Source organism: Candoia aspera, chromosome 5, assembly GCF_035149785.1.
Source record: "Candoia aspera isolate rCanAsp1 chromosome 5, rCanAsp1.hap2, whole genome shotgun sequence".
In the NCBI taxonomy this organism is placed as follows: Eukaryota; Metazoa; Chordata; class Lepidosauria; order Squamata; family Boidae; genus Candoia; species Candoia aspera.
Genome location: NC_086157.1, coordinates 56,986,078 through 56,999,130, shown reverse-complemented (window position 1 = coordinate 56,999,130; position 13,053 = coordinate 56,986,078). Strand labels below are relative to the sequence as shown.

The following is a 13,053-nucleotide window of genomic DNA, read 5'->3' as shown; positions in this document are numbered from 1 at the left end:
AGATCCACAACCCATTGTTGAACTGGACTACGGGAGCAATCTCCTTCCCAGCTAAGGAATCCCAACACCACAAGATTCAAGCCACTCTCCTCTCTCCAGCAACCAACGCACTCACGGAAGCAGGGGGGGTCCAGTTGCCAGCCAAGTATGCAGATTTCGCAGACGTTTTCAGCGAACAAGAGGCCACAGCACTACCCCCCCCCCATAGGGACTGTGATTGCTCCATTGAGTTGATACCAGGAGCCAAGATTCCAGCAAGGAAACAATATCCTATGTCCCCCAAAGAACTAGCCACCTTAAAGGATTACTTGGATTCTAATCTCCAAAAGGGGTTCATCCGACCATCTACTTCCCCAGCGTCTGCTCCTACCTTCTTCGTACCAAAGAAGCCTGACCCGTTGGCACTGGCAAACCAGGAGGCACCCATGTGAGTGGTCCACGATTTCAGTTTTTTAAATAAACTCACAATAAAAGAAAATTACCCCCTGCCCTTAATATCTGATCTGCTGGATCACTTACAGAAAGCACGCATTTTTACTAGGTTGGACCTCAGGAATGCGTACAATCTGATCCGGATGAAAGAGGGGCATGAATATCTGACTGCCTTCGACACCAGGTTTGGTAAATTTGAGTACCTTGTTTTGCCCTTTGGCTTGTCTAATGCAGGAGCCATATTTTCCCGATTTATGAATCAAATTTTCTCTGATTTACTAGATAAGTATCTGGTCATTTATCTAGATGACATATTAATTTTCTCTGAGGATGCTACAACTCATGTAACTCATGTACGTAATGTCTTACAAAGACTGAGAGAGAACAAGCTGTTCGCCAAGCTAGAGAAGTGTGCCTTCGATTTAACTGAATTATATTTCCTGGGCTATAAGGTATCAACAGAAGGCATATGCATGGATCCTTCTAAGGTCCAGGCAATTCTCTCTTGGCAACCCCCCCAAAATGTGAAAGATGTACAAAGTTTCTAGGGTTTTGCAATTTCTACAGGAGATTCATAAATAAGTTTAGTGACAGGGCTAAACCCCTCACACAACTTTTGAAGAAACGATCAAAATTCATTTGGGGGGAGAGAGAGCAAGCAGCCTTCCAAGAATTCAAGCAACTCTTTGCATCCCAGCCGCTTTTAAAGCACCCTGATCCCACGAAGCAATTCATAATGCATTCAGATGCTTCCAATATTGCCATTGGGGCGGTGTTATTGCAATATACAAACAAGGCAGAGAATACATTGCTTCCTTGTGCTTTTTTTTCACGCCTACTCTCACCAGCAAAGAGAAACTATGATGTTTTTAACAAGGAGTTGCTAGCAATTAAAGCAGCATTCCAAGAGTGGAGGCACTGGCTAGAAGGGGCGACCTTTCCTGTGAAAGTTTGCACCGATCACAAGAATTTACAGCTTCTACAAAACACCAGATCCCTCACCCCACGCCAAATCAGATGGAGCCAGTTTTTCTCCCGTTTCAATTTTGTTATTTCTTATGTTCCCGGGGCGCAAAACTGCTTGTCAGATGCCCTCTCTCGATCCATTCAGGCAACCGCTGCCACTCACCAGGAGGTACAGGCTACTATATTACAACCTCACAACTTTGATCAGTCTATGAGGGGGAACCAGACAGAGATTTTAGCAGCAGGCAGACAAGCAGAGGACCTATTTTCAAGAGTCAGAGCTCAGCAGCAACAGGACCCATATGCCAGGGCCAGGATGGATGACCTCCAGAGGGACCCGCTCGCCATTTAATGTGGAGGCAGGAATCCTCTGGCATAGCGGGCGATTATACATTCCCCCCTCATTGAGGGAAGAAGTACTGAGACTTTGCCATGACCATCAAACGGCAGGCCACGGAGGTGTTTTCAAAACTCTCCATAGAGCTCTGAGAGACTACTAGTGGCCTAAGATGACTGCAGACATAAAGGGCTATGTGGCTTCTTGTCATACCTGTAGATGAGCCAAACCTCTCCCAGGGAAGCCCACAGGACTCTTGCAACCCCTACCCACTCCCAGTCAGCCTTGGGATACAATCTCCATGGATTTCATCACTGATTTACTCCCGGTCCAGGGGCTGACTTCCATACTAGTGGTGGTGGACCTTTGCACTAAAATGGCGCATTTCATTCCTTGCAAGGGCCTCCCATCTGCGCAAGCCACAACGCAGTTGTTCATGGACCATGTTTTTAGGTATAGAGGCATGATAAATCACTTGGTGAGTGACAGAGGCCCTCAGTTCACTTCCAGGTTCTGGAGGGCGCTTTTCCAGTCATTAGGGGTCCAGATCCACCTATCATCATCGCATCATCCGGCTAGTAATGGGCAAGCTGAGAAAATTAACCAATGGTTACAGCAGTATCTCAGGTGTTACACCACTTATCAGCAAGACAATTGGCCAGCCCTGCTCCCCATGGCAGAATTTACTTATGACAACTCTGTGCAATCCTCTACCAAGATGTCTCCTTTCCAAGCACACTACGGGGTTAACCCTCAGGTGTTGCCCACCTCCTCCCAGCAGGGAGCTGTTCCAGCCGCGGCTGATTTTCTTAAAGAGCAACAAGCCGCACAGGAGTTGTTAAAGGAGCAGCTGAACAGGGCAAAGAGTGCTTACAAGAGAGCTGCAGATGCTCACAGACAAGAGGGGCCAGCAACTGCGGTAGGAGACAAAGTGTGGCTCTCTACCAAGTTTTTGACCTCTACCAGGCCCTCCAAGAAGTTGGACTCTACGTTTGTGGGCCCTTTCACTGTAGTACAGCAGATAAATCCAGTGGCTTATCACTTAAAGCTGCCAGCATCCATGAAAATCCATCCAGTCTTTCACAGAGTCTTGCTAGCCAAGGACCCTCCCCCAAGTGCCTTACGATCGCAACTGCCCCCCCACCTCCAGTAATTGTGGAGGGAGAGGAGGAATACAAAGTTGAGGAAATTCTGGACTCTAGGAGGAGGGGAAGGGGCATCCAATATTTAATACACTGGAAAGGGTACCCTGAGGAAGAGCGCATGTGAGAGAATGCCAGAGATGTGTATGCACCAATGCTGGTTCAACGATTTCATCAGCTTTTTGCTCACAAACCCAAGCCTCGCACTCTACCAGAGATTCCTCACTTGACTGGGCAAGCAGAGGAATCCCAAGCAGAGGAGTTCGTAAGTTGGCAACCTCCACCCCCGCCAGAGGCTCTGAGGCCAGAGTAAGAGGAGGAGGGGGAGCCGCAGCCCTCCACCTCCGGCTTGCATTTCCCAAGGGGGAGGGGGGAAGAATCTTCTAATTATCTAGCTATTTTCCAGCAGCAGCCACCTGGGCCAGAAGAGTTATCAGACCTGGAGAGCAGCACGGATTCGTCCTTGGAGGAGTTTTCCTTTGAAGACTTTCCATCGTTGCCCAGTTCCCATGGGAGCTTGGAGGGGGAGATGGACTCTCATGAGACCTCTGGAAGGGAGGGGGCTGAAATGGAATGTGAATCTGGAGGGGAGGGTGATGTCATGAGTACTGATGGCGAGCAGGAGGGGGCGCCTATCCAGGGGGGAAACCGCATGCGTAGTACTGAGGAATTAAGCAGCCATTCAAAGAGACACAGATCAGACCCACCTTAACTTTTGGGGTTTATCTGGCTGGGTTTTTCCCACACTTCTTCAGTTTGTTAGGATTCTGGTTTATGTAGCAGTAATAAACACTAGAGACCTACTCCTCGTCTCAGCGTGATTTCTGACTGTTAGGGCACAAACAATCAAGCAGAAAACAATACCCTTATCAAGGAACTACCAAGGAGACAGACAGACAAGCAGACAATCAAGCAGACAAGCAGAAAACAATATCCTAATCAAGAAACTACCAAAGAGAAAACCACACCCCCACCAACACTGGCCGGCAAGCTACTGTATAAAAACAGGGAGCAAAGGCCGCATTCGCTCATACTGATGATGTTACCTAGTCGGGTAATGAAACGTCTGCAAGCAAACAACCAAGCTCAGAGAGCACCAAGGACTCCTCAATTTCATTAACTCATTGATAAGAGGCTTTTGTTTCTTGAATATGGTTGGTGGTTGATTGAAGCATGGGAGAACTTAACGTTATTTTTAGCACTTTATTATGTATTTCTGTTCTGTAAACTACTCTGTGGTTTTCTATAAAGAATGCTATACAAACCATCATAACAATTCATCCATAGGTAGGAGGTTGCACTGGAGATACTAAAAGTCGATCTGCCATATCTCATCTATTCTTTCTGCTTCATAGTGCCATTAAACTAACACTGATTAGTATAGCAATAAAATATTTTTTGGAAAAAATGATCTAGCTGAATTTATTTCTGCATTTGTTACCTCCAGGTTAAAATTAGCATTGTATGCTTTATGTGTGCTTTAAAGTTTGTTTAGAGACTTTTGCTAGTTCAGAATACAGCTACACAACTGATAACGGGATGAGGTAGCAATCAGACATCCCACCAGATCTTCCAACAAGTCAGGACACAATTCCAGTTGCTGGCATTCTTCCAAACCAGTTGGCTGTTTGTGTTGTAGCCACCAATCACTTCCCTTCAGCAATCTACATTTCAAAACTGCAACTATCTATTTCAGGGAGTATGTCACTTACTTACATTATTTTCATTTATCCAAATGCCAGATTTCTCAAGGTAGCTTTAAATAAAGCAACAGCAACAAAGCATACCATTCAGTGTCGTTATAGTAAGTTTATAAAATCATAAATTGATTATGAACAAATTTAAGAGCAACAGGACAACTCTGAGCATATAATTTAAAAACATTAAATCAGATCTTTAATTTACATTAGAAAGTAATCTGCAGCAGAGGAACTGCCACTTTCTAAGCCCTGCTTACCTATACCAGAAGAATACTTTTAAAAAAGTATCTTCCTCTCATACAGTAGGTATTTTCTTAGATGAGCTAAAAAGTAGCAGCAAATATTGTTACAGAATCACTGACATCTAAATTCATTACAGTCACATTATTATGAGTTAATTTTTCATCCAAAAGAATTAAATAACAAGTCACCTAACTACCTAAGTTTTTTCTCCTTGAAGTTCTATTTAAATATATTTCTTTCTTTTTTACTTCTTATGTAATCTGGGGTTTTTCCAATGGTTTTTATCCACTGCTTCTAGTACTTATATCCTGGAACAACAGTGAGAGAAATGGGGAAGCAATTTTTTTAGAATAAATCACATCCTTTTAGCACTATGGGAAAATATATCTATTAAACTGCACAAGTATACAAAATGTTTTGAAAGAAAGGCTTTCTGAGATTAAATTGTTGCAAACACAAATTGAAATTTGACTTCAGTTATAATATGGATTTTACAAAACAGGACAAAACAGGACAAAATTGTAGTGCACTTTTCATTATTTTACATGCCTTGCCTATAAATGTGGCCTATATTTGAAGCAGTGCCTTTGGGGTTTTCACTTTGGATGACTTCTGATCCTTCAACAGGATATCCTTTATTTGTCTTCATGAACATTATGATGAGCAAAGCCTTTTTTGTATGCTGTGTTTAGTGATGGGTGGGTCAACAGCTGCTCCTAGAAGAGGAAAGGTAACTATAGCAACAAATGTTATCTGCATCCTCATGTATTTCCTTGTGCCCACCCTAATCCATGTTCCTTCCACCAAACCACTAAAGCTACCAACTAGTTGGTAAGAGAAAAACATTCTTGATCTCTTGGACCAAATTCTCTTCTTTTATAAATGCTGTTCAGTTAAAACTGAAAATATTAGAACTTAGGTAGAACCTAAGAGATGCTAGAGATGTATCACCTTGGCTCCAAATTGCTGCTCTCTCTTCTGGGTTTCACTCTGAATTTCAGCCTGTTCTTAGAAGCAACAGTTTCCCCCTCTTCAGGGCCCCGAGTCAAATCCAGCTACGCTTTTGGTCGGACCTTTTTGGGACTTGATAAATGCAATGCCTGCATTGGAACATCAATTTGCAAGAAATTCTTTAAAGAAGAAATAAGGTCAGAATCTCCATACCATATTTGGGGTGGGATGAAGGGAAAATGGGACTACTTTGGAGGAAAGGAAAAACCTCAAATATGTAAATTTGTCATCATGCATCCTGGTATGCATCTATGTGTTAGCGACAATATGACTTTATTAAAATCATTAATAAATCCCTAAATCATTTAAAAATTCAGGCATCCATCTTTGCCCTAGAAAGACTTTACATCAATATTGTTTCAAAGGCTTAGTTGCTTAGTTGCTTATAAAAAAAGTCCTTGTGATTTAGATAAGCAAGATTTGGCATTAACAGCTATACTATAAAATATAGGTAAAATTACCACTACAATATGCCTTAATATGTCTTGACTGTTGTTTGCTGATTGCTTTACATTTAAAACATGTTGGCTAAGGAAAGGACATGGGGCAGATTGGAATGAAAAATCATGTACGTTTTACTCTTAAAAACATTTAAAATCTTGTTTTAAAAGGATTTAGGAGGGGGTTGGTTGTAAAAAATGCAAATTAATAAGAATGAAACAGATTCATGGATGAAACTTGATAGCAAAATGACACCACTTAGAAATGACAGATTTGCTTATCCCCACTCAAAATATATAACCTCTTTCTTAGGTAAATACTTCATGTATGTAATGTCCTCATGGCGATGACTTGCTCTCTTTTTTGCAAGAGCATTCCAAGTAGAAATCTATAATGCCTTGCTTCAATAGGGAGAAAGCTTCAGATGAAAGAATGTGATAGAATAGTGAACTGTTTTCTAAATCTACCTGTGCTGAGTCTTCACAAAGCATCTCAAGGTATCAGAAAACTTATACAACATGATACTGGAATCCAATTCCATGCAGGTAAGGTCAGGTTCTCATAGCATTTTCAGTTTGCCCTAAAGGTTTCCAGGTGAAAGCATCTATTTGGGCTTAACCTGTTTAGACATTTGCACTGAGTACTAAATGATAGGATGCAGCAATTTTAACAGATTGCAGTGAATATTTCTGATTTAAAAAATACTTGCAGGTAAGCTTCCTTACAACCTTTATTGAGTTTATCCTCAGAGGAACTCTATTACACATAACTTCGGAATTCCTCTGTTAAGTATGTTGAAATGAGGCCGAGGAGGATTCAGTAAATGAGAGATCATTGAGTTCGTGAGTAAGCCAGGGATTTTCAAACCCAAGTCCAACATGATCTTCATAAGATCACACTGGCTTTTAGTTAGGTGCTATTTCAAGTTCCAGGAATTCTCAAATTAAAGGTTGAACGGTGAAAATAACTTCAAATATGCCAGAGTATGCTTTTCTGAATTTAGGAATATATATAAAGTTTTATTGTTAAAATAGTGAAATACAAAGTAAGAAAGTCTCAATTGAACTGTGATAATACAGTGAAGAAAAAAGAGCTAAATTTATGAAGATGATTAAATGAATTAATTGTAGTAACAACAGCAATCCGTATAATAAATACTTATACAGGATTAATTCAACCATTAAGCTAATCATTAAATCTGGACCATATAGCAGCTCAATGAGGCATCTTTCCCATTTTTTAGAGCAAAGACTTGTCAAAGATAGATAACAGACTCATTTCCTGGATCCATTCCTTAAAGTCAGAAGCATGACTTTCTTTTCTGTTATATCGGATTATTCTCTTTGCTGTATCCCAAAGCCCCTAACTACATAGATCAGAACATTTTCAGTATCGGAACTGAGCTTTAAAATTCTTTACCATGTAAAATAATGTCTGGTTGCAGCTGCCTTGGGGAGATGGGCTTTTGGTCTTGCTGTCATATAATTACACACACTACCTGAGTAAGCTTATCTCAGAGTAAATATACACAGGACTGTACTGTCAAGATTGTCATTCATAAACATCACTTAAGAATTCAGCACTTTTCCAAATTCAAAGACTTTGCATAGATCCCATTTTCTTTTGGAGCCAGAGGGCAACCCCCCCCCCCAAATTTTAAATAAAGTTAGCATTAATACAGTTTTATCACATTACCCACTATGAAGAGATTCTACTGGAATTGCTTTCTCAGTGAATATTGTAGCCCAAGGCTTGAAAGTTCTTAAATCAGTTTTGAAATACATTGCTTGGAATTATTAAGGCAGCCTTCAGAATCATATGCCTCTTTCAGTACTCCTTAAAAACAGTCAATTAAGTCAAATGAGTGATAAGTTATATCAATTTTAAAGTGGTTTTATTGTGTACCCTAGATCATCTTGCCAAGACTTCATGTCTGAATGTTAAAAATAAGTTCTTATGATAAGAGAAAATTATAATAGTTTCCCTTGATTTATTGGAAGCATTACAACTTTTAGGACATTTTTGTGAACATCTGCCACTTTGTGTGTATATGTGTGTGTGTTGTAAGTGTATGGAGGCTCTGACAGTGCTGTTCAGGCAACATTATTTGAATATTTTATAGATTTACAAACATAACAATCAGTCTTCAAGAGAGAGAAACAAAATATAAAAAGCTCAAGTTTACAACATTTCCATAGCATGGAGGTTTATGAAAACCTCAAAAAACTGAGAATATACTCCATAAAATAATTTTGGTCTGCCTGTTGCTTAAATTTGGTTTCAAAATGGAGCTTTGCTTTGCTTCTTCAATTTATTTTGATCAATGATTGATTAAGTGCCATCAAGTTGGTGTTGACTCTTAGATTTATATAGCCACTGATTTTTTAAAGCTCCAGGTGCCTTCTCCATTGATATTGATACTGGCAGCCCTTTTATAATTTTTTGGACAGAATTTGATGACATCTCTATAAACAGCTCCTCCTGAATTAACAAAGCCAGTCAGATGGCAGATAAGTAGCTGCAGGATGAGGAAAGTTTGTTGAAGAATGTTTTAAATTTGTATTTTAAGAATTATACCTTACTTCAGGGATGGGGAACTTGTTCCCAACAGCACCAGCTAGCACTGGGAGTTATATTTAGCCACATTGGTAGAGCTATAAGTGTCCTCCCTCTGTCTTCCCTTCTCTCAAATTCCCTTCACATGGGCAATTTGCCTGTGGTGTCCCTAGATAAGAAAACTGTCAAACAACAGAAGAATAAATGTGATTGTTCAACTGTTAAATTATTTCCAACGTTCCTCACAAAAGCACTGCCATAGAAAAAGTCTGTAAAAATCATTCACTGATTAAAATATAGAGCAGTGTTTCTCAACCTTGGCAACTTTAAGATGTGTGGACTTCAACTCCCAGAATTCCCCAGCCAGCTGTGGGGAAAACCATACATTTTAAAACATACACTTTCTTTTAATTCTAAGAGGACTTTTCCTCTTATGGAGAGTTTTCCTATGGGGGTTCAAGTTTAGGGCTTACAGAAAGCTGACCCTCCATAACAAAATCTGGGAACTACACTTTTTGCTTTAGACAAACTTCACAGAAGAGCAATTCTTGCAGTCTAAGAATCTTGAAAGCAGGCTATGATATTCAGCTTTAATCCAAAATGGATGCACACAGCGAACATCTTACATACCTTTTTATATTTCCAGAATGGGATGAAAAGAAAGCTAATAATGAAGGTCAATGGAGAAGATCAACCACTATAAACCCAAAAGTCTCCCATAATGAAATTTATCAAACTAAGCAACTATTAGCAAAACATACGTATCTGCAGAATATGTAGTCACTGTCAATTGTCTACATCAGCCATTCCCTGCCAGGGGTCAGGTCCAATGGTTTTATTCTCTGACTGATGCTGTTCTGTCAAAAGAATGGAGTCTGCATACTCTCAACCCACCCAAGAATCTGATTGAGAAAGCTAGAAGAAACTTCCAATCAGATCTGCAGCATAAATATCAAAGATGGTGCTAATGGGGATGCAAAAGAGCAATGGGAGTTCTGCTAAGTGAGCATAAATATGTGCAATGTTGGTGTAGTCAGATGCACTGAACTACAACTACCCTCAGGCTGATTGTGGTTAATTCTACAATTTATATAATTTCTTTCCTTGCCAATATTGTAAGGAATGGGGAAACTGTGTTAGACTCTTCCAGTTACAGTGACACAGAGTGCTTCCGCAAGATTAACATTCTTCAAAAAGTGGCCATTATTTAACCATTTTATAGATCTCTTTTTGGCAGCCTACCTAAAATGGTATAAATTTGGCAAAAACATTCCTGTGCTAAACTGGGTAAAGGTGGATTAACACTGTTGTATGTTTGCGTTTTGCTGACAGGTTTGACAGTTGGCTCTCTTCACATCTAACCCTCCCTCCAAGCTCCCTCTCCCGTTACCCTGGAAACTATTCAGATGACAGCAAAAGTTGGCGGCCAGTTGAGATCTCCCGATTAACCACAAAATACCAACATGACCAGTCTGACGAGAGAATTTGCACCTCCCTTACCCAGACTAAAAGCTGTAGCATTGAGCGAGTTCTATGGAAGACAGAGAGATTCCAGAAATGGCTGAAAGCAAAGCGCCTGACCCCTCTCTTGGTCCAGGTTTGTACAAAGTCTTCTGCAATGCCCAACTGATATGTAACATACAATCTTGTTTAAAAGCTGCCTGTTGTTAGAAACAACTATTGTATTATGGACTTTGGACGATCCTAACTTCTTTCTCCACCTTCCCTATGTGTGTAGATACACACAAACCGCAAAAATCACAAAGCAATAAAATGGATAAGCTACTGAGTGGCCCAGTTTCTCTAGCATGTAATTACTTTCATAAAGAAAGAAACTATGGAGTATAGCGGATTGTGTTGTTGTTATTATTGATGATTATGCATGCCTTTGATCTTGTATTGATACATGATTACCTTGGGCTACCTGTGCATCATTCTTACTAAAAGAAGAAGACTTACTAGAAGTTACTGTAAAGTAAGCAGCAGAAAAGCATACTTCTGACTGTTGTCTTGCTGATCAGTAGAAAAGACATAATAGTAAAAGCAAAGTGGGACAATTAAAAAAAACCCAGCCCAACAACCCCAAACCCTCTCAAGCATCAGTTTGTCTCTCTGTCAATAAACTCATACTAAGAAAGTTCATAATAGAATACAATAAGCTATTTGATCTTTGGGTTTTCCCTATGTATGTGATTACATTATTGGTGCTGTACCCAAACTTACCCTAAAGTGAGTTTAAAAAGAGCTTGGCCGTCTGTCATTTGGTAGGGTTCACTTTGATATGGTCATGTCATAAGCAGATTCCTTCCTCCTCTTCCTCCCTCCTCCTGAATGTACCAGTCTTTATTTTTTTCTGTCTTATTCCAGTCAGAATATCCACTGGCCTCCTCCTTTTATCTGAGATGCATCTTGATCTAGTTGGATATAGAGTCTTTGGCTTTCTTTCAGAATGCCAGAACTTCAGTAATTCTGCACCCTTTCTCTAAAGCAACATTCAATTCTATGGTACACCATACTCCAGTCAGGACCCTCTCTTTTTGTCTACTCAAAATGGTCAGGTTGTGTTTCTGTACAGCTTGCACACAAGTAATTAACTTATGCCCCACCTTGTAGGGTAAGACTGGGAAACAGAGGCTTCAGGGTGGGTATACTTTAACTTTAGAGAGTCCAAAAAACTGGTGCATATCTCCCAAATGCTGATAGATTATCTGTGGGTGATCAATGGGGTATGCCCTTTTGTTGATCACAAATGGACACAAACTGTTGGAATTATAATTTAAGATTTGTTCACTGGGTTTGGCTTGTAGTATAGATATGTGTCATTCATTCTACCTTCAAAAAGAGCATCTCATCGATTCAAGGGGGTTGGGAGCTTCTTCTTGACCACAAACAACTTCAAGGAAGCATCAGTTGCTAACTTGGCATCCCATTTGTGTTCCCAAAGGCTGTGTACATCATAATCCTGACCCTTAAGGTACTATTCTTTAACCGGAGTGCATTTGTACAGAAGCTCATAGGTTGAATTGAGCATGCTATTTTAGTCCTTTGCACAATGGGGCAACCACAACAAAAGCAATTATTAAATTCAAAGGCCATGGGGATGCCATTTGCAGCTAGCAAAGCCATCCAAAAATAATTGCCAACTTGCTTTTCACCCCGCTGCAATGCGTGCTAAATATTCAGATTCTTGCTATATGTTATATACATCAGCCATTGCATGGAAGGTGTGGAATACCTTTGCTGTGCTTGGTAGTTGCCATCTAAAAGTGCTAATGCAACTGTGTTTTTCTCCAAATACATGATACAGTACTGTGCCATGCAGACAGATACCCCTGTAACATACTGGAAGGGGTCAATGCATGAATCTCAATCTCTTCAGCAAGCAGTGTGTGTCTTTGGAGGCAGGACTCAGAGGAGAAAACAATTTGTCCTCTCCATATCCACCTGGTGACACCTTGCTTCAGATGTGCACAACAGGGGTATTGGTAGCTATAGGTAAATTTATGGTAGTAGGAGGGATGACAAATTCACATAAGTAGCGTTCGTGCAGGATGCCCTTGTTGTTTTTGATCCCATAGTAATGATTATTGTGTAACACAGGGGTCCCCAACCCCCGGGCCGCGGACCGGTACCGGTCCGTGGCCTGTTAGGAACTGGGCCGCACAGCTGGAGGTAAGCAGTGGGCGAGCGAGCGAATTTACAGCCTGAGTATTTACAGCTGCTCCTCATCGCTCACATTACCGCCTGAGCTCCACCTCCTGTTAGATCAGCGGCAGCAGTAGATTCTCTGTTAGAATGCAGTCTGAGTTTTGCAGCAACAGCAGGAAAAGTGCTGAGCTCTGCAGCAATGGCAGAAAAGTTGCAACAGAGCCCAGCTTCACAGTTAGAAAGAGCACCAAAAAGAAAGAAAGCCCATTGGCTGCTATCTCCAAAGGGCGCAAAGAAAACAGAATAAAAGTTTGGGAAAAAAGAGGAACATGTTGTCATGGAGAACCGTTCTTCAGGCTCAGCTTCCAGACCTCGCCTCTTAGGATCCAGAACTGGGAAGACCTTCCAAGCCTTGCACAGCCGGACCCCCAGACAAGCCTGCCTGCCTGCACCTTCGCTGCCCTCAGCCGCTTCCAGCCCTGCCCTGCCCTGCCGACCCATCCTCCACCAAGTCCTACCTTCCTACGCCTCTTCCACGCTCCACCGCTGCCTCCATTGCTGCCGTGCTGCTGCTGAA

At 41.1% G+C, this 13,053-nt stretch overlaps 1 protein-coding gene across 1 annotated transcript in view; it reads left to right on the top strand.

Moving 5' to 3' along the window:
* Positions 1-5,646: 5,646 nt before the first annotated feature.
* DIPK2B (divergent protein kinase domain 2B) overlaps positions 5,647-13,053 on the top strand; it is a 30,905-nt gene continuing 23,498 nt past the window's right edge. The window contains exons 1-2 of the mRNA XM_063304399.1: positions 5,647-5,968; positions 10,161-10,425. Coding sequence (XP_063160469.1) covers positions 5,754-5,968; positions 10,161-10,425 — 480 coding nt within the window. The 5' untranslated portion in view covers positions 5,647-5,753. The remainder of the gene's footprint in view (positions 5,969-10,160; positions 10,426-13,053) is intronic.